This window comes from Diospyros lotus, chromosome 1 (genome assembly GCF_014633365.1).
Source record: "Diospyros lotus cultivar Yz01 chromosome 1, ASM1463336v1, whole genome shotgun sequence".
Taxonomy (NCBI): domain Eukaryota; kingdom Viridiplantae; phylum Streptophyta; class Magnoliopsida; order Ericales; family Ebenaceae; genus Diospyros; species Diospyros lotus.
The window spans coordinates 39,692,790-39,714,726 of NC_068338.1; the positions used below are offsets into that span (position 1 = coordinate 39,692,790).

The following is a 21,937-nucleotide window of genomic DNA, read 5'->3' on the forward strand; positions in this document are numbered from 1 at the left end:
GTATTTGATAAGCATTAATTTTATATAAAAAATTAAAATAATAACGTATTTTAAGTTAACTAAATTATTTTCTCAAAGAAATGAAACCACAAAATAAAAAATTAAAAAAAATTATTTTCCAAACTTATTAATTTATACGTGATTTTTTATACATTTTTTTTTCACGGGTCCTTTTGTTTAGCTCTAGCAATAAGTCTAAGCATTAGAAGCAATTTTGAGAACTTTTGAAAACAAAATTATGAGTGTCTAAGCCTGAGCAGTAGAAGAATAACGCACAATGGGATTCAATTACCTAAAAAATTAGAGCTCCTCCCCCCCTTCTCGAAATTTTATTTCCTTAATTTGAAGGAAAAAACCATCACATGAGGAGAAATGGAAAAATGAGTTTTGAAAAAAATTAGTTGTCAAACAGTGCAAGGGTGAAAAATTAGATGAAGAAAAGGTCTTTTTCAAGGAAAAAAAAATGGCTATAAAACAGAGCCCAAGTCTTAACGACTTTGCTCTCTCGCGCAGAGAGAGAGAGAGAGAGATGACATTGAGAGATTTGTGTGTTTTTGTCCTGTGTTTACTTGACGAAGAAGCTGAGTTATGAATTTCATGATAAAAGTCTTCTTTACCTTCGATTCCAAAGAAGAGAATAATATGCCGTCGGAGAGGAAAATAAACCCCCCCACCCACACACACAGACAGAGACACAGACACAGCGACACCCACCTCTTTCTGCTTCAACTTTCTTTTGACCTTCAATTGGTACTGTTTGGGATGGTTTCTCTGCGGCTTACTGGCTTTTTTACCTTTGTTGATATCCCTTCCTCGCATTAGCGACATACTCTCTCTCTCTCTCTCTCTCTCTCTCTCTCTCTCTCTCGTGTTATGTTGTTAGCTCGGTGAAGCGAGTAACTTTATCTTCACCTTGTATTAGATTATTGATTACCAAACTATCTAAAAATTTACTGTTAAAAAGAAAATAACTTCATCTTTTATATTATTATTATTATTATCTTTTATATTTAGTACATGTACTTTACAACATAATTAGACTAACTATTCAACTATGAAACTTAAAGCTGGGGAGCTTACCCTGACACCGTCTCTAAATATATACAGAATACAAACACCAGGGCATTGCGGGTCTCCATTGTTGCCACCTTCAAATCAAATCTATCTATCTTGCTATTCCATCGTTTCTCTAGTCCCTGTTAGTTTACATTGAACTATCAGAGGTTTTAGTTTTTCTTTCCATTCATTTTTTTTTCTTTCTAAATTTAGATTAAAGATGTGGCATGTACCTGACTAATTCTTTACAGGATCCCTTCTGGTCAGACACAAAACATAAAATTCATTTGCAGCATGCATTTTTTTTGTGAAATACCATGAATTGGACAATGTAATAATGTACTCGACTAACAGAAATCACTCTCCTTAAGCCAACATGTATGTCGCTTGTCGATGACAGTGGCGAAAATCATCTGCACTTCAACCAACTTTTCCAAGGCAATGGAAGGTCCTTCAACAAGCAAGGCGTCGGATTGTCCAAGATCTGCAGCCACAAAAGTAAGAGGAAGAGAAAGGGCTCAGCGTAACTTAGCAAAATACACAACTGAAGTCACAAAGCAGGTAGTATCTACCTGTCTGTTTCACTTGTCCGCAGATTCTGTCAAACTTTTAAACAATTTCTAGAATGAGATCACAAGCAACACCAAGTATTTTTGCCTAAAAGTGCTAGCTAAAAGTGATTTTTAGGTCTATAAGATCAAGTAATTTACTCAAAACTTCCCTAGTAGATTATCAATGTGGGATCTAATGGTTACAAATCCATTCCTAACCCCCTTTTAGTTTCTAATGTCCTTGTTAGGCCAAAAATTACATATCTCAATCTGACCCAAGTCAGTGTAATAAACTTTCTTGACCTGCACCAACACTTTTCTAAGCCTACATCCATGTATTGCATGAGTTGAACATCATTCAACTGTCATATTGGACAGTTGAAGTAGAGGGCTGATCATGTCAACTATTGGGCCTGCATGTCATATTTTTGTGATTTCCCGATTCATTGCAGGTTACCATATCAAGCAGGTATAAAGGAGCGTGGTTACCTTTCTAATACATTGAACTTGGACACTTTTCTTGAAAGATATAAACCAAAATCAAAGGAAGAACATATAGACAGTATAAACGGAAAGCTTCAAGGTTTTTCACCGATGCAATCCATTCTGTCTACTACACCGAACACCCAAAGCTTGAGGGTTGAGATTGAGATTGTTTGCTATTCATCCAAAAAGGGATTTCAAGCTATAGATAGACTACGTCATTGAGCTGTAGAGTTTTATCTTTTCATTTATTTATTATGTTGTTATTACTGTTTGATTACCATCTATCCATCAAAGTGGACATCCTTGTAATCTTAATATTATATTGGTTTAGGGAAGCAAGCCTGATACTTCCCAAAGGGTTTTCTTTGAGTGGTATCCCTAGAGCCCCAGCAATCTCTGGTGCACAAGTTTCTAAGTCGAACCTGATTGAAAACTTTAGAGGTGATTAGTGAAATGCAAGATTAGTTGGATCCTGTAGAAAGGATGTAAGCGCGATCGACACTGGACCAATATAAATCGTGTTCTCTTGGGGCGTCTTGATAAAACTATACTCTGCTTAGAATTTGGTTCAATCTATTCAGTTTTTTCCAATTAAAAACCTTTAAATAAAATAAAACAAAACACCATAAGATCAATAAATTAGTTATTTGCATGTGAAAGTGTCTTGAGTTGAAATGAGTGCTCGATGTAACATTGAGCTGATGCATACATGTTACGCAACAAGCACTTGTATAAATGAAAATATATCTCCTTTTTTTTTTTTTTTTTTTTGCCAATGAGAATATTTCTTTTGACTGGATAAAATATGACATATGAAGTGATACCACATAAAGGGCAGAAATGTTTGCAGCACTTCCCTTTGAAGATGACAAAAGTTATCACTTAAGCTAACAATTGGGTTTGGCATACACTGTGTGATATTATACTCTTACTTTCTGTTTACATAAACGACACGGTGACACACAATTCCACAATGAAGAAATTCATTCAATATTGGGAATTGAAAGAAAACAATAATCTTAAGCCATTTTTGGCTTAGAATGTTGAAATTGTCTTGAAAACATTTACAGGATTCAAAGGAACCCCATTTGTCAAGATGAATTTTCTCCTTTTTTTTAGCTTGAGCGTTAAAAAACCACAAGGGTCCAGAGGGGAAGAGGGTCCACACTCTGAGGCATTAACCAGACGCAGCAGGGAAAGTGGGGGAATAATTTTTTTTTATCTCATTTAACTCCAATTGGTGTTTCGCCCGAGGCGTGGTGGGGAGGTTGCTCAATTGTGACCTCAACATCACAAGTTCTAAACAAGGAAACAGCCTCTCCAAGGGGTGGGATAAGGTAGTGTATATTTGACTCTCCCAAACCCAGGTATGGAGGGTGCCTTGTGCCTTGTGCCTAAGTTGCCCCTTTGTGAAGCTTTAAACACTACCAAGTCAAATCAAAAACTGAACGAGGGGTTTTGTGTTACATCATTACCAAATCAAAGCAAGTCAAAGCAGTTTGAGCATCTACATTCTAAGGTGATGCTATGGTGACATCCAACTATTCAGAACATTATGAAACAATAAAGATTATGCCTAATTTGTAAACACTAGAAAAGACAAGAAATGGAGAAACTTATTATTATTATTATTATTTTGGGTTTTTTATTTTTTTTTTTTTTTGGGGGGGGGGGGGGGGGGGTGGAGGTGAGGAAGAGATACCGGAGTTGTTGGTATTGAACATACTTTCTTTAATCACTTCTCAAGCTCTCCTTTGAAGGATCCAACAGGAACCATGTTTGCAGATTCCTGATTTGCCCCACTAAGAACTTCCATTCCTTGTTCCTTAAGTACACAAACAGGCATTGCACTCGTCAAATCACTTGATGAGTTGATGGTACAAATGCAGATATAGTGCACACTTGCAACAAGCAGCAGGATCAAAAGGCATACATCACCTAATGAGAAACATACAAAAGGCAGAACAAAAATGGTTTTTGGAGTACTGATTACCTGGTTATTTGAAGCCTGGCCTGGTATGCGCTGGGGGTTAGCATTGAGGTCAATCATTTTATTGTCCATTTTGCCACCATCATCGTTATTACTGTCTAGCACTGGAACAGCTGAGACCCTGTGATTTTGCTGGTTCTCTCTGGTTGCAGGCGTAAGTGGTTGATGTTGCTCCCGTCTTATTTCACCTGACTCACCAGGTTGCAAACCGAGCTCATCGATACGGCCAGGTTTATCCCCTGGAAACTACAAGGTACACCAATAGAATAAGCAAAACTTCTGGAAACCTTATACAGTCACATGGAACAAAGAAAAACCTGAACTAGATACCAATCACCAACCTCAACTCTTTGCCTCATTAGGAGGTACCGTCTATGAGTTCTTTTACCTCCAACATGTACAATCATATCACATTGCAGGCATAGGGAAGTACCATCTATCTCACAGTAGAAGAAAGCTACAGACAAAAATTTAAGGGCAGTATCAAGCTTCAAATCTTTGCTAGTACAGAATGCAAATCTTGCAAAATAGAAATGACAGAGGAAAAAAAACTACCAGGTGCATTTTCACATATGTCACAGCGAGGAATCTCACTTGGGTCAGCCAGCCCAACGCGTACATGCCGACTAGCAAGTTTGTTACACATATGAACCTGCCATGCCAACATACCTGGAGTCTATATAGTACAGTTCCACAGTTATTATGGCATTCAAGAAAATATGAAATAACGAGCAGCCTTACAAGGAAAGTACTGGTGAACAAAAAATATGTAGACAGTTCCTGAATTGTGTACAAAAATAATATGGTTCCACAAAAACTTAGGGAAACAATGAAAGCTAAGATGGTAACTATGGAAAATATTTGGTAATGACTCATGGAGGTATGGGGGCTACTTTTCTTTTCTTTTTTTCAAAAGTAAGAAGAGAGTAATAAAAAAATGCCTCAGGGGATGAGCCCTATACAAAAAACACCTCAAGTCTAAACAACAAAGTTGTATTTCACATTCCTTTATGGGGGTAAATCATACTAAATGTCACAAAACTTTGGTGTCCTTTTCAATTTGGTCACTAAACTTCAATTCCTTGCAAAATGATAACAAAACATTAAAATGTTTTGCAATGTGATCACTAAAGTGATTTGTTGATAGTTCTTAGCCGAAATTGCTGACGTGGCGATGATGTGGCCATTGCCACATCAGCAATTTTGGCAAGAAATTGTCAAAAAATCACTTTAATGACCATATTGCAAAACATTTTAAAGGTTTGTGATCACTTTGCAAAGAATTGAAGTTTAGTGATCAAATTGCAAAAGACACTAAAGTTTTGTGACCTTTGATGTGATATACCCCCTTTATGGAATTAGAATTTCTAGTTTTGTCCTTTGCTGCAGAGGTAGTGGAAGGGTTGCGACATATATTACTAGATGTTCCAATATGGAACAAACCAGTGCCTGCTATTACAAAATGCAGAAGGCATACAATGAGATCTACGATGGAAACTTCAGATCCATAAGACTGAGGCTTGCTCGTGGAAAGAAGCTAATTACTAATAGATTTTTGGCCATTTAGTATGTGAAATCCAAGGAGATCTTAGCATATTCTTAACCCAAAGGCCTCAAATGAGACTTAATCTCAGTACCAACAAAGGAGATGGGACTTGAGTTATGTACCTGAGGTTGTACTTAGAGAAGCCAACCTACTTAATGGGATCAACGTGGAACATGGTAAGTAACAATTATGGTGCTAGTTTGAAGCAGAGAATACAAAGTCTCTCTCTATGATGTCTTGCAATAAAGGCAAATGAGTTCTGATTGTGTAGAGGGTGAGATTATTCTCTTAATAATTCCTACAAACTAGATTGAGTTGAGTGTGACAGGATGCACTCTTGATAGACTTACCTAGCTAAGTGTTGAAGCTAGTCAATTCATACCAGGCAATGGCACCTCTAGAGCATTTAGTGAATTTGGGATTGAGGCTATTGAGCACAAAGTATAAAAGGAATGTGTGTGTGTGTGTGTGTGTGTGTGACACCCTTGGTTTTATCATGGGTTCTGAGTTCAAGGTTCCATACACTTAGTTCCCTAAACGGATTCCTGATTTCAAAGGTTATCCACTTCAGAACAAATGTGAGTTCTAAGTTCAAAGTTACTTGCTTAGTTTGCAAAAACTCATGGTCCAAAAGTTAGGAAGTTCAAGAAACATTCATGAACTTCCACTAAGAGATTTGATTTTGAAATACTAAAATATTCATAAGAAAGATATCCAAAACACTATTATATATTGGGCATCTAGATCTAAGGTTGAGGAGTGCTTGGATCTGATTGGTTAGTGCAAAACTGTGAAATGGGATCAAATCCGAGCTAAGTTGAATCCCAGAGAAAAGAGTTGTTGGATCCCTTCCACAGTGGGAGGCTCCAACTATCTTCAAGAACCATATAGCGCCACTTACAAAGATTTGACACTAGTTACTATGCAGGTTTTCTAACATTAACATTAATACATCGAAATTGAAGATAACTATATGGATGGCTATAACAAGGGTATAGCACAAGTGCATAAATGGAATTCACAAAAATTAGTAATGGCGTTCACTGAAGAGAAAGCTAGAGGAGACCATTTAAAACACTTATTTTATTAGATACAAGGCATGGAAACTTCTAATAAGCAATCATGACCGTGCGAAACATCCACATTTCTCAAGCATTCCTCAACATACATCCCACCTCTGTAATTTGAAAAAAAAATCTAATCTTGCACACACATAAAAACTTCTTCACACATGTTAAAACTTCTTCAAACTGTCAAAACATATTAATTAGAAATCAGGAGATTTTGTCCATGACTCTCTCTCATTATGGAAGATACAACCACATCTAACAAATCAACTAAGGTTTACACATCTTGTTATAGAAAATACCTCCCACGCTAGCAAAGGAAAACATGAGGAATGGTTAATCAAAGAAGTAGGTGATAGGAGTGAAGTATTTACAACAATAGGCATCCATATAAATTATATGAAATGTGACTCATGCATAGTATCCACATGCAAAGGCATGCAGCCATATGTTTTTTTCTCATTGTATTGCTGTGATGCAATGTAGACGAGTACTAGCATATTGAGTTGCAAGGTACATATTTTATTCTACAACCACAGACATGATAAACTTAGATAGGCTCTTAATAGCATAATCTTATATATATATCATTAAGAAAGGAATTAGTTTGGTTCTTCATGTTAAGGGAAAATATAATAAGACAAAAACTACAATTATCCCTCTCTTTAATAGCTTAAGCTATTGGATGACTTGATGGTTAACAATGTAACCTCCACATGCCTAGATCTTTTTAATTAGGGCCCTTAGTACAATAACAAAACATGGGGTTAAAATTTGTCTTTTTGAAATCCATTATTCCACTAATATAAAGCCCACCCACACCTCAAGTGGAGTATAGGGAATCCCACGGTTCCCTTTGCCATCCGTCAAACAGTTCAACCAGGTTATTTCAAAAGCCTTTGTACATACACGAGTGTTCTATTTTCATGTTGATTACACTGAAGATTCATTCTCTTTTATTGTAATTTGTAAACCTGGTTGAATCAGCCTCGCCTTTGGCCCTTGGCCCTAGCTGCCTCCACAACCTTGAATGGCCCAGCCTTCCCTAGACTTCAACCTTGGTAATCCCACCCTTGGCCACGACTATCTTTGCTTTGGCTGCCTTAGCCTTGGGCTACCTTGGCTTCAACCTAGGGTGGTTTTCAGTCTGAGCAGGACTCCCCTTGCACTCCATAGATTCTTTCAAGGATATCAAACAAAATACATTAACTCGTCCGACCCACTGGAATTTCATCCAAACTTCACATAAGTTTATCCCTTTACAAAACACATAATAGGGGTTATAAAATAATAATTTAGGTTTGTTTGTACCGCATATGAACTTTAAGTAACATGGAACTGACCTTACATTCTTTCCAAAACATAATCATGGACAAAACTTAGACCTTTAGATCTTGTACATTTCTGGTCTCCTTGATAGCATCTGAAAAATGTTAAGTATGGAATAAGCTTGACACCTACTAAGCCTCACATGCAACATGCAAAGCACGAATGCAACTGTCACGGCTCTTCCGTGAATTTGGTACACTCCTGGTCCGGAATGGATTAGGAGATGATTTCGGTAGGAACATAATAGAGCAGAGCAAGGGAGAAAGAGAGTGAGAAGGAAGAAAGTGAGTGAGAAAGGTAAGAGAAGGAAGACGAAGTTTCTGATATTCAATTCAACGATACTCCCTCCAGTATAGCTTAGGAGAATATATACAACTTGTAGGGTGTAGGTGCTGCCACAACAGATCCCTCCCCTCATTTGGTTATAACAAACCTTTTGTCCTATTCCAACCCCTCCACGTGGGGAATCCTACTGCCTTAACCAGCTAATACTAATAGTGGAATTACAGTAGTAAGAAAACAAGAATTATAGCAATAAAAAAATTATAACAGTAAAAAAAAGAAATCAAAATTTTGCTACTCTAATTCGCTGTTCCAGAGAGCCTTCCGTGACAATTCCCCCTCCCTTACACCTTTCTTGTCCTCAAGAAATGTTGAGGAGGTTGGCAGCCTTGGGGTATTGTTTGAGTAAATTAGGCAGGTATTCCCAAGTGTTGCTTCCTATTGTTCCGTCTTGCCACTTAACCAGCACTTGGATGAGTAGAACTCCCTAGTTGTAAACCACCCTTCTGTCCAAAATTGCTTCCGGTTCTTCCACCCTACCCACCTCCTTAGGAATTGTGGGCATTGCTAGGTTCACCTGTTCAGATCCTACTATCTTCTTTAATACGGAGACATGGAAAACCAGGTGGATATGGGTTCCCTCCAGAAGTTGTATACGATAAGCCACTTTTCCCACCCTTTCCAGTATGGAAAACGGACCAAAATACTTGGGAGCAAGCTTTGATACTGGCCTTTGAGAAATAGCTTTCAAGTGGGGTTGCTTTAACCTTAGGTATACCTTCTCCCACCTCAAACTCCCTGTCACTTCTCCTCTTATCCGCAAATTGCTTCATTCTATTTTGAGTTGAGGCCAACTCTTGCTTCAGCTGTTGCAATGCCATCCTCCTTTGCTGCAAGTATTCTTCTACTAAGGTTGTAGTGGAATGCTCTCCTATAGCCGGTAATAGAGGAGGCTTGTATCCAAAGAGAGTCTCGAATGAGGACATTTTCAAAGCGGAGTGGTGGTTAGAGTTGTACTACCATTGGGCCAAGGAGAGCCATGGATGCCAGCTCTTGGGCTGCAAGATGCAGATACATCTTAAATAAGTTTCCAAGCCTTGATTTACCCGCTCAGTATTTCCATTTGTTTGGGGATGATAGGCAGAAGACATATTCAACTTAGTTCCCAATGCCCTCATAAGCTCCTTCCATAAGATGCTTGTAAAAATCTTGTCATGATCTGAAATAATTGTCTTAGGAACCCCATGCAGAGCTAGTGAGCTACCACTTGATCAATGAAGATCCTAGCCACTTCTTAGGCTGTATAAGGATCGACAAGTCCTATAAAGTGAGCAAACTTGGTGAATCAGTCTACAGCCACCAATATGCTATCTTTCCCTTCTGATTTAGGCAAACCTTCGATGAAATCCATAGAGACACTAGACCAAGCTTGCTCGAGCACTGGCAGGGGTTGTAAGAGCCTAGGGTAGGTCACATTCTCATTCTTGCAGCTCCTGCAAATGTCACATCCTAACACAAACTTTCTTACCTTTGCCCTAAGCTCTTGCCAATGAAAGAGTTGCTTCACCTGAAGGTAAGTGTTCGAGATCCTCGAGTGTCCCCCTGGAGATTCATGCAATGATTGCAGGATCCTTCTCTTGAGATCTTCATTATCCCCAATTACAATCCAGCCATAATATCTCAACATTCTGTCCACCAAGGTATACCCTTCAACCTCCTCAGTCCCCACGGCTACCTTCTCCAATATTTCCCTCACCTTTTCATCTCCTTCATAACTCTCTATCACCTATTGGCATCAATCAGGAATGATAGTGGTTATAGCTACCGCACTTCCCTCATCATGACACCTTGAGAGTGCATCTACAACCACGTTTTCTTTCCCTTTTTTGTACTATATTGAGTAGTCCAAGCCCATCAATTTAGCCATGCCCTTCCTTTGCAACTATGTTTGTAGTTTCTATTATAACAAAAACTTCAAACTTTCGTGGTCCGTCTCTATCATAAACCTTTCTACTTCCAGGTAATGCCTCCATTTATCTACAGCCATCAACACTGCTAGGAACTCCTTCTCATATATGCTAAGCTCCAAATGTTTAGGGCTCAAAGCTTGGCTTAAGAATGCCAATGGCCTTCCTTCTTGAGCTAGGACCACCCCTATACCACTCCTACAATCATCTGTCTCAAGGACAAAGGGCTTACTAAAGTCAAACAACCCTAATATCAGTACCCCACTTATAGCTTCCTTCAACTTCTCAAAGGCCTATTCTGCCTCAGGTCCCCCAGCTGAAACTCCCCTTCTTCAGCAATTCAGTTAGGAGTTTGCTAATGATCCCATAGTTTCTTACAAATCGGCAATAGTATCCAGTAAATCCTAGGAATCCCCTTAAAGCTCTTACTGAATTAGGCCTCGGCCAGGACACCATGGCTTCCACTTTTTTTGGATCAGTGCTAACTCCATCCTTGGATATGATGTGCCCCAAATAATCTATCTGCCCTTGACCAAATGCACACTTAGATTTCTTAATGAAAATTTGGTTAAATCTAAGGATATCAAGAGTGGTCCTAAGGTGAATTAGGTGTTGGTCAAGGGAAGGGCTATAGATGAGTATATCATCAACACAAGTAAAAATTTTCAAAGATAGGGCTCGAATATTCTGTTCATTAAGGATTGAAAAGTGGTCGGGGCATTAGTGAGCCTAAATGACATCACCAAGAATTCAAAGTGTCTGTGGTGAGTCCTAAAAGTTGTCTTATGTATATCCTCCAGGCTCATCCGAATTTGGTGATATACCGAACGCAAGTCAAGCTTTGAAAAGAATTGGGCATGGTGAAGTTCATCTAAAAGGTCTTCCACCAAAGGTATAGGGAATTTGTCTTTGTTGGTCATGGCATTAAGTTGGCGGTAGTCCACACAAAATCGCCATGATCCATCATTTTTCTTAACTAATAGGACAGGAGAAGTAAAGGGGCTTTGGCTAGGTCTAATGATGGATTGTTGAAGCATTTCCCTAACTATTTTCTCTATTTTGTTCTTTTAAAGTGGAGGATATTGATAGGATCTCACATTAATGGGTTTGGCGTTTGGTTTTAAATGAATTGTATGGTCAAATGATCTGGTAGGAGGTAGGGATTTGGGTTCCATGAAAAGGTCCTCATATTCTACCAGCAATTCATTAATACAATCCAAGTGATTTGCCTGATCAAGGAGTTCCTTGGGTGAACTAATAGTCAAGTAGGCATTTCCTTGATCTCCTATGCCTCCTTGTAATTCCTCAACTGCTACGATGGAGAAGAGACTAGCCAACTGACTCCGTTTTCCTTTAAGCACCCTCTGCAACCTCTTCCCTGTTATCATCTTGCATGTCCCAACCTCCTTACCCCCTGTCAATGTCATCCTTCTCCCCTCATTTTCAAATGATACCTCCATCCAGTTAAAGTCAAAGCTAATTGGGCTTACCCCTTTCATCCAATCCACCCCCAAGACTACATCACAGCCCCCCAACTGTAACAACCTTAGGTCTGCTTCAAATTTCTCCCCTTGCATCTCCCAGCGGAACCCATTACAAGCCGAGGTACTCATCACCCTTTAGCCATTAGCTACGGTCACACTCAAGGGTGGTGTCTCTGTGAGTTGGCGCTTCAATCTTTTGGCCATGCTTTCATCAAGAAAGTTGTGCGTACTCCCACTATCAATTAAGATCATTAGGTCGTTTCCCTTAATTTGTCCTTCTACCTTTATTATTTTGTTGTTGGCTACCCCTTTCAAGGTATGAATGGATATTTCCCCATTATCCTCCTTTGCCCCTTCATCACAATCCTCTTCTCCTGTTAACTTTTGGTCAATTTCCTCATCCCTTTCTAACAATAGTATCTGCCTCTTACACTGATGTCCCACATGATACTTCTCCCCACACCGAAAGCACAAACCAGCTAATCTCCTTTGTTCCCTCAGTTGCTCTCCAAAAGGAGCTGGATTAAGGCCTACTACCCCCTTCACCCCACTATTTCCCTTTACCAAATCTCGATTAAGGTTCCTTCCACCCACACTGAATGATCCTGCAACCACTCCCCTTGTTTGTTGCCTTTGTTTCCTCATTAAGGCTTCTACCACCAACTCTTGTAGCCTAGCATTCTTTGAAGATTGCTCACCATCTAAGGCCTCAAGTCCTTCACCATTTGCCTGAGCTCATCATTGAGACCACTCAGATAGCTTGACACAAAGTAGGTCTCTGAGAGGTGAGGATTATGTTGGATCATGAGAGATCTCAACTCCTCAAAACGTTTTTGGTAGCTCTCCACACTACTGGTTTGCCTTAGTTTGTTGAACTCTTCTATGATGCCCACCATGCTTCTCTCCCCAAACCTTTCACATAACCTTTTAGAAAATTCCTCCCATGTGTAAATCCTCCCTTATCTAATGCTCCTTTGGTACCAGGCGTCAACCACCTCATTGAAATAGGCTGCAGCTAGTGGTACTCTCTACTCTCGGGAATGCCATACCACTCAAACATCTTTTCAGATTTCCTCAGCCACCATCGAGGATTGACTCCCTCGAATGTGGGAATCTCCATCCGGGGAATCGAAAACCCGGGATGGTGAGGATTTACAGGGCCATCCTGACCCCTATCCATCAAACCTTCTAATTCCTCTTCAGGGTCCACCTCAATCTCCGAAGTACCCAGTCCCCTGTTCATCCTATTCCTCTGTAGAATCGGTTCTATAAGCTCTCTAGATGGGAAATCAGGGGACAATCTTACCGGGTTTTGGCGAGCAAACATGACCATGAACTATTGCATTTGTGCACCCAATTCATCTCGCACCCTTGCAATGGAACCTTCCAACCTCCTCTCCAATCCATCCATTGTGCTCTCCACTCAGCGGTCCAACGCCATGATCGTTTCATGACTCCGGGTGGCCCCTAATTCCAACTGATCAATCCGATTTTGGCATTCGGACATGGTCGAGCTGGCTTGTTGCGGTTGGGACTTAAGTTCTTCATTCGTGTCCCTTTTTCCATCGTTTTCTTCCTCAATCACCAACTGAAAAACAATGGCTCTGATACCAAAATGTTAAGACTCTTTTGTGAATTTGGTACACTCCTAGTCCGAAATGGATTAGGAGATGATTTTGGTAGGAACAGAAAAAAGCAAAGCAAGGGAGAAAGAGAGTGAGAAGGAAGAAAGTGAGTGAGCAAGGTAAGAGAAGGAAGAAGAAGTTTCTGATATTCAATTTAACAATACTCCCTCCAGCTTAGCTTAGGAGAATATATACAATCGATAGGGTGTAGGTGCTGCCACGACAAATCCCTCCCCTCATTCGCTTATAACAAACCTTTTGTCCTATTCCAACCCCTCCACGTGGGGAATCCTACTGCCTTAACCAACTAATACTAATAGTAGAATTATAATAGTAAGAAAACAAGAATTACAGCAATAAAGGAATTACAACAGTAAAAAAAAGAAAATCAAAATTTTGCTACTCTAATTCACTGTTCCAGAGAGCCTTCCATGACAGCAACCTAACCCTAATGATTCATACTTAACCATCATCTCAAGGTGGTAGCCCATCATAGTTATTCCCTCACTTGTGGCTCTCATTTTAATTTGCTCTTGAAAAGTAACCCCTCCTTGGGCATTCCTTATCTCAAGAGCTTCATTAGTTCCTCTTGGACAGTAGCCCCTCCTAGGGTATCCTTTGTCTCAAGAGTCTTATCTCATACCCCACATATGTCCTATAACATGACATAGAATCAACAAGAATATAATACATCACAACGAGCCCAACCCTTATGCTATAATTTACCATGATGTGTATTTGAGATGGAAAGTGTGAGAACTTATAGTGAGTGATGTTATTAGATGTGAAATAGTGTATCTCTGAACTTGTAACATACATTTAAACCGACCCAAAACACTTTATATCAAAATCACCTCAAAACCATTAGAATCCAAGAGCATTGTTAGTCTCCTTATGGACCTTACCGAAGCAAGAATCCTCTCTAAAACTCTCCAAAGCACTGAGCAAACTCAAGCTTCTCTCCAACACTCCGATTAATATAACATTTGATTTCAGTGTTAAAAAGCTCTTCAGCCCTCGCTTTTAGGCTCTCTGGCTCCTTTTGGAGGTTATTTTGGTCTTTCTCCCACAACACATTACCATTTGCTTGCCACCTTCCAGCTTCCCAGCTTTGCAGCTTCGAGCTGTTTATCACCAGAAAATCATGCCTTTTGCAGCCACAATAGTTTTGGCCTTGGAAAGGAGCTTGTCGGTGGTTCTCTCTTTACTTGTCTCATATTCCAGTCAACCTTATTTAATTCTGCTTATTGCTCGAGTCATCCTCTTTATATGCCAATATATATGAATGACTAATACACTCAGACTCAGGAAAACTTTGGAGTATTTCCATGCCCCTCAGCATCATCCTGCTGCCCCTCGCCCCAGTTGGCTTTAGGGAAAATTGTTACTCCAGAATCTTCCTCATCAAACCACAAATCCCATCCCATCGAACTAATCATCTCGCTAATTAGGGTAATTAAATTACGGGTTGTTATAAACAATGTAACATTCCACCACAAAAGTTGTTGTTTCATGTCCAAGTAGAGCCTGTTTCAAATTAGATCTTCCAATATTCGTCAATAAAAGCAAGAATAAATTGAGGATTGACAATATATGCATCCCTAGCTACAAGTGAAATAGAAAGAAATTCACATTGATGTGCAGTTTGTATCTATTAGTGATGCAACTAACAGAATAGTACTTTCAGAAAGGCAAAGCAAGCAGACTAATGAAACTACATTGAAGAAACATTTTCAACACCTGCAGAATAGTGTGTTGCTCTCCTCCTTCACTGCCCATACGAATTTGCACCCAACAGACCTATACTCACTTTTTGTAATTAACAATCTCTTAAACCACCCCATCCTTAACCAACAACATTAATAAAATCCAGATAATCAACTTCCAGATCACAATTCAGAGTAGTACTAAAGTGCTGCCACTAGATTAATCGATTCCCATCGTCTTCAATCGAATTGCACGAAACAACTCGAGCAATCTTCCAAAAACTAAACTCCGAAAAACTCCTTATATGTATGCATGTGCACACAACACACGGAAAATTTACATGGGAAAATTCTAATGAAGCTTGAATACCTTCTCGTCACAAGCACGGCAAAGAGCAGCCTCGTCCGCGGCGCAGAAGAGGATCGCTGCGGCGCTCTCACAAACGTCGCAAAGCGTTCTCATGATTCCAAAGTTCTCTTCTCTCTATGCGCGTCTCTAATCTCCTCTTCTCATTTCACTTCTTCCTCGTCTTCGCCAAATCTATCCTGCTCGCAGCCCGATTCGACGACAGATAATGCGATTTGATTGATCGATCGGGAAGCAATCATGCGTATATACACAAACAACTTTATAGCCAGGGCGAGAGAGAGAGAGAGAGATGGTCCAGATGGAAGTGGTTGGACTTATAAAAATGGCGAAGACTGAAGAGAAAGAACACTCCAGAAAGAAAATACAACTCGCCAACAGCGAAGCTGAAGAAAGAAAAGGAATGAAAGAAAGGGAAAAATAAAATAAATAAAGGTACTCCCATTTGCCTGCTGGCAGGTGTAAACCACGTGTAACCGTCACGTTGGCTTCTTGCTAACCCAAAGATTCCTATATCCACGAAAATGCCGGCGCGTATTCCGAGTCCATCGTAGCTTAGCCACGTGGTCTCTGCCGCCCTTTATTTGTACACAGAAAATAATACTTTAATTGCAAAAATATTAAAGTAGGGTCTTGCGGAAGAAATTTGTACAAGAATTATTAAAGTTGTTAATAATTCTAAAGGTATTATCATTATATATATATTAGTTTAATTCTTTTACGGGAGTTATTTGGAAAATCATTTTTTATTATTAAGCTAATTCACAGCCACAAGTTTGGAAGGCGATATTGTCAGCGAAAGCGGCCCTTTATCCATTGCCACCCACATTCTAAATATCTACTGGCCCACACAACTTCTCAAGGCCACTCCTCCTTCATCGTGCCTCGTGAAACAATTAAAGAATTTGACTTCTCAATGGACGAGAAGCAAAAGTTCGTCCGCTTCTCCACCTAATTTGGTAACTTCTTCTGGATGGTTGAAATTTCAATTTCCAATTTTAAAAATAATATTTAATGACTGTTTGGATATTTATTTAGTATGTGATTTATTGGTGTAATAATTCTAAGAAGCTAAAATTTTATGATTTTAATCAAAGTTTTCTTACATATCTTCGATAGCCAATGAGCTAACTCCTACTAAATTTAAAAAGTTGTATACTGTATCTCTGATTATTTAAATTTTATTTTTTACTCAATAATAATTATAAACATGAGATTTTAGGTTAAGTTATAAAAGATAAATAAATTTTTTGTTGAAGTTACTAAAAAGGGGTGGGTCAAATTAACCGTAGCGGGTTACATTATTTTGGCAGTTATATCAGGGTTGGCAGCCCAACACCTGACCCTTCTCGATGGTTGGTGGAGTTTGTTACTTGGGCTGGGGTCCGTTGTTTGGTAGGACTAATTGGAACTCGTTTATATACTAAAATTGCATGTGTAAGTGAATAAAATCTAAAATTACCATTTGACATGCCTCGAAAAGTAAATAGATAATTCTTATTTTTATTTTTATTCTTTTTTATAAATAGTTGTAAATTTATATCACAGTAAGGATAGTAGTTTCGTAGTAAAATGGAGTTTTGAAATATTCGATTAAATTTTAAATTTTAAATTAAATGATTATTTTTGGTTAATTAAATTTGATTTGATGTGCAAAAAAATTGATATTCGGTTTTCTGTTCTATTTTAATGCCATTTTTATTCCAGATCTTAGCCGAATAAATTTGATTGATTAAAGTGCGTGACTATTTTGCAAAAATACCCCAAAATTTTAGGTTATTTTTTAAAATGGTCCGTTTTTGTCAAAATAATAAAATTTCCATCATAATATTTGCATTTAATAACGGTTGCCTTGAAAAATACCTAGGAAATGGGTGAATTGGGTTTTTCGAAAATTAATAAGTTTAACTTTTGTTAAGAACTCTTGAATTTGTGATTTTAATATGTGATGGTTGCAATATGAATAAACATAATAAAATTAAGCAAACACAAAGAGTAAGAAAATATTCATAGAGGTTCAGCTCTAAAGAAGTTATTCATCTTTCTCAAGATTGAGCATGAAGTTCCACTAGAGAGAATCAACATTAACCTTTAATTGGAGCTAGAACCAATTATACTAACTTTTAATTAGACTTATAACCAACATACAATTATTCATTTAAGCAATAACCACTAGCACACTACTAACAAATACAATCTCCTCACGTACTAAGTGAGTAAAAATAACAAATTTTCAATCATAGACAATATCACACAAGTCACCAACAATTGAGAATTCCACAAATCATCACACTTTCAGCACTTTGAATATTCTCACTCTTGTTTGAATGCTCTCTAAATAGTCTGTTCTCTTTATTATATTTCAATCACCTTGAAACCTTTGAACTTATCTTTTAGTAGACAACTTTCAGAAAACTAATTGTTACAAATATGATTACTATAAAGTTTAAAATTCAAAAAATATTTAGGTTGTTTACAAATAATAATGAACCCAAGGAAACATATCAACCGATAGCCCATTTTTAATGAGAAAAAAAAAAATTTGCATGAATCAAATACATTTATCAGGATATGAAAATTCAAATATAAGCACATTGAGACAAAAAAATTAAAACAAAAATACATGTCTAAAGATAACTTACATTTAATTCAAATATACTTTTTACATGAGAAAAACATGCCATAAAATGAGGAATAAGGTGTCAGCGTATATAAGAAACTATAAATAGATGTGCAACAAAACATGTTACAAAAACAATGACAAAACAAAAATAACCATTGAACTTCAATCGATTGAACATGCATGTTCGGTTGACTAAAATCGTCTAGTAACCTTATTTATAAATTCGGTTGAAGGATCGGTCAATTTAAGACATGGGCCAAATATTTTGGTCAATTTTGATCGACAAATAACAACTTTAATTGACTTAAGACAAATGCCAAATATTATGGCCAACTTCAATCGACCAAATAGCAACTTCAATTGATTGAAGGCAGTGGCCAAACATTTTGGCCAACTTCAATCGAAGCAATGGTCGACCTAAGATCGGAGACTAACATTCTAATCAATTTCGGTTGACTTTAACCATTTTGACATACATATTTTGTCAGCATAGTGAATTTTTAGCACAGTGAATTAGAAAAATATATTTCTATCATAAAAATAGTTTGTTATCATCAGAACATATCTCTTTTGTTGCAAAAGGCTACTAAAAAAATTTATATCATACAAATATTTTTATTATTACCAAAATGTATCTTTTACATTGTAAGAGACTAAAAAAATATATTTATATCATAAAAATATTTTTATTATCATCAAAATTTTATTTATTTACTCTTGAGTTTAATAAATAATGCTCTAAGTTCATATTAAAGTTTTAAACCAAATTTGGTTATTTTAATTAATTGACGTTGTTTTGGGATGCAGGGGTTTTAAATTGTGTCATTTGAACTTTATAATTTGAAATCATTATGTAATTTAAAATAATAGTATGGACATGTCATTTTAAATCATTTCATTTATTATCATAGTAGATTTTTGGTTCGGTCTTATTATCTATAAATTTAATATATTTAATTAAATATTATTTGTATATTTAATTTTGACATTTAGTGTGATACTTGTATATTAATACATTGTATTGTGTGTCATATCAATATAAATATATAAATATATTATTACAAAATATCATCTCAAATATTAAAATTAAGTATTCAAATAAAATTTTAATTACAATATTTTATTAATATTAGTCGAATGAAATTTACCAACCCTTCAAACTATAAAGAAATTGTAACAACTACATCTACAGTCTATATTAGTTGATAACGGCTCTTGATCTGACATTGCAGCTCACCTAAATGTGGGTGATTTGGTAGTTAATGGAACCCAACAATTAGGAAGTCAAGGGATTGGAAGTAATTATTTTTATAGCTGGTAGATGTGTATGTCGAATTAATTAAGAAAAGGATAAATTACTTATAAAAATGAATAAAATTTTAGTATAAATATGTAGAGCTAATTGAATTTTAACAATTATAGTCAGTTTATGTAGTTTACTTTATTTCTGTTAATAATTAAGGTTAAGATTTTAGAAATACTCAATTTTTTTAATTATGGGACTATTTTCTTAACTAATTTTATTGTTCTTAAACAACCGCGAGGGTGATAGTAGTTTTCTTTCCTTTGTTTGTCTTTATATGTCTTGATGTAATTTTTAAAATTTGTATTATATATATATAATATTAAAAAAATATATAAACAATATATATAATAAATATATGCAAATGGCGAAATGGTGAATTTATAAATTAAATAATTTAAAGTGAGAGTTAAAACAAAGTCAAGAGAGGGAATCTATAAATTTAGAAGGCTAAAGAAGAATTAAAATATTTGATAGGGACTAAAAATCAATTATCTAAGGCTTGAGTGAATGAATTGGAAATAAAGAAAAGGCCCGAGCATAATTTTTTGAAGATTTGTAAGAGTCTATAAGTTAAATTTAGTAAATTATATAGGTTCAAAATGAGAATTAGACAAACTCAGACAGTGTATTCTTCCAATTGTGCTAGTGATGGCACAACCCTCTATGGCACTAAAGTGCCCTGTGGTCTCAAACGAATTCCGTCCCTCTTAATGGATTTGGGAGATTGAAAAATTCTATATAAATAAAGAAGTGTTACACTTCTCTTTCAAAAAATTAAAGACTTTTGTGAGTTGCCACTTTAAAGGTCACAGGCAGTCCATTGGTAGTTGCGGGGTAGATTTTGAGTGAGCTTTGAGGAAGATTCGGTACTTAGTGAAACATCAACAGCTAATTGAAGCCAAACTTCAAGTGATATATGTGTTTCTAATGAGAACCTTGGTGATTTAAGGGAAATAAAGGGTAAAGGACGATGATGAGAAGAAAATAAGATGAAAAAATATTAAAAAAAATGAAAATTCAAAATTTTTAGATGATTGATTAACAATCAAAATAAAAAAGAAATATAGTTGAAAAACTAGATATGTATGGTCTCTGACGAGCAACTATAGCACATGGAATAAGCGTATGAGAACAAGTGTGGTGAATAAAAAAATTAAAAAAGATGACACGAGAATAAATAATTTAAACTAAAAAAAAAAAAGGAAAAACTAGCACATGTACATATTCTCTATTTCATTTCTTGTTTAAATTTGGTGATAAAAATATGAGAAGAAATCATTTATCATAAATGATTTTTTTTTATTGAGAAAGAAAATAAGAATATAAAATATTAAAAACATACTCGTTAGTAAGGTAAATATTATTTTTTTTCATATTACTTTTGTATAATATGATATACTCATGTCATATAATTGCATTAACGTTAATGTGATTTGATATTTTATCATGAATCGTATTATTTTTTGGGCTTGTATATCATTTGTGACAAATTTGAAGGTTTATTATCATTTAATCTTGATAATTTTTCTCAATCTTGATGTATGAGTTAAAAAAATATGACTTAACTCATAGAGGTAAGATGTTTGAAATTATCACACAAGAAAAAAGATGCATATTGAACCATCCATACATGAAATTTTGTTTTAAAATTCTCATTAAATAATTTAGTATTTAATTAAATGTATTAAAAAATGTTAAGTAACCCAAACTGTATTGAAGAAAAGATAAAGGTACAAAATTAATTTCTTTATATTACAAGGGTATTTTTGTGATTTCACCTCATTTATATATTTATTAGCGATTTCTCAATGTAATTGTAAATTTTTTTATTTATGAATGGATTTAAAATTTAATGAACTTTAATTGAAGTTCGATTTAAATTACGTTTTTATGCATTATTTTAATTATTTGTCTCAACACACATTTACATAATTAAATCTGCTAAAGTCAATTATACATGAGTTTTACAATCCCACGACAATCTATTTATCTTTTTCTTCATTCGGCAATGCTAACTCTTTATTTCTATGATTTTTTAATTTTTGTTTTCTATGTGTAAGGGATAAAAGAAAAAGGAACGAGAAAGAAAGGAGCGGTTGCTCTTCTTATTAAAATATTAGATGTATTTAATATAATTTAACTTAACTTTTAAGTATATAAATTAATTATTTCATTGTTTCTCGAATGGATAATCTAAAATGTAATTACGCAAGAAAAAAGACCTGATTAAGCATTTATTTAGTTAAAGAAAATATTTTCAAAAGACTTGATTAATTTTAATTTTTATTAAATGATTAAATTTTGAATAAGAAAATACAAAATTTAAATTTTTAAAATTTTTAACTGTATACATAATTGAACAAAAATCAAAAAAATATGTTATGTAAATTTTTTAGAAATAAATGTTATTATTTTCTAAAACATAAACTTTTAAAGCCGATTTAATTATAAAATAAAAATAAAATTTTTTCTTTTAAACATAGGCTTGTAAAATATCTCGTTTCTTTGCTCGACCAATCTCCAGATTTACGGACCGAAGGCAAGGGTAAAAC

At 36.0% G+C, this 21,937-nt stretch overlaps 1 protein-coding gene across 5 annotated transcripts; it reads right to left on the reverse strand.

Moving 5' to 3' along the window:
* Positions 1-1,132: 1,132 nt before the first annotated feature.
* On the reverse strand, positions 1,133-15,855 carry LOC127809614 (B-box zinc finger protein 19). Of its 5 annotated transcripts, none has more exons than XR_008025157.1 (7): positions 15,460-15,852; positions 4,639-4,735; positions 4,425-4,540; positions 4,087-4,329; positions 3,820-3,918; positions 1,290-1,540; positions 1,133-1,196 (listed from the first exon to the last, which is right to left on the reverse strand). XR_008025157.1 is itself a non-coding variant. In XM_052348568.1 (6 exons), the coding sequence occupies exons 1-5, from the start codon at positions 15,550-15,552 to the stop codon at positions 3,829-3,831; spliced, it is 639 nt and encodes a 212-aa protein (XP_052204528.1). In that variant the 5' UTR covers positions 15,553-15,853; the 3' UTR covers positions 1,133-1,540; positions 3,796-3,828. The 5 variants fall into 5 exon arrangements, 3 of the variants coding, with proteins under 3 accessions (XP_052204528.1, XP_052204514.1, XP_052204536.1); XR_008025158.1 differs by having other exon boundaries at positions 1,133-1,214; XM_052348568.1 differs by having other exon boundaries at positions 1,133-1,540; positions 3,796-3,918; positions 15,460-15,853.
* Between the last annotated feature and the right edge of the window lie 6,082 nt (positions 15,856-21,937).

Coding starts and splice junctions, on each gene's coding strand:
- LOC127809614 (XM_052348568.1), bottom strand. CDS start 15,552: ATGAGAACGCTTTGCGACGTTTGTGAGAGCGCCGCAGCGATCCTCTTC. Junction 4,541..4,638: donor CATATGTGAAAATGCACCTG/GTAGTTTTTTTT, acceptor TTTTGTCTGTAG/CTTTCTTCTACTGTGAGATA. Junction 4,330..4,424: donor TAATGAGGCAAAGAGTTGAG/GTTGGTGATTGG, acceptor TGTACCTTGTAG/TTTCCAGGGGATAAACCTGG.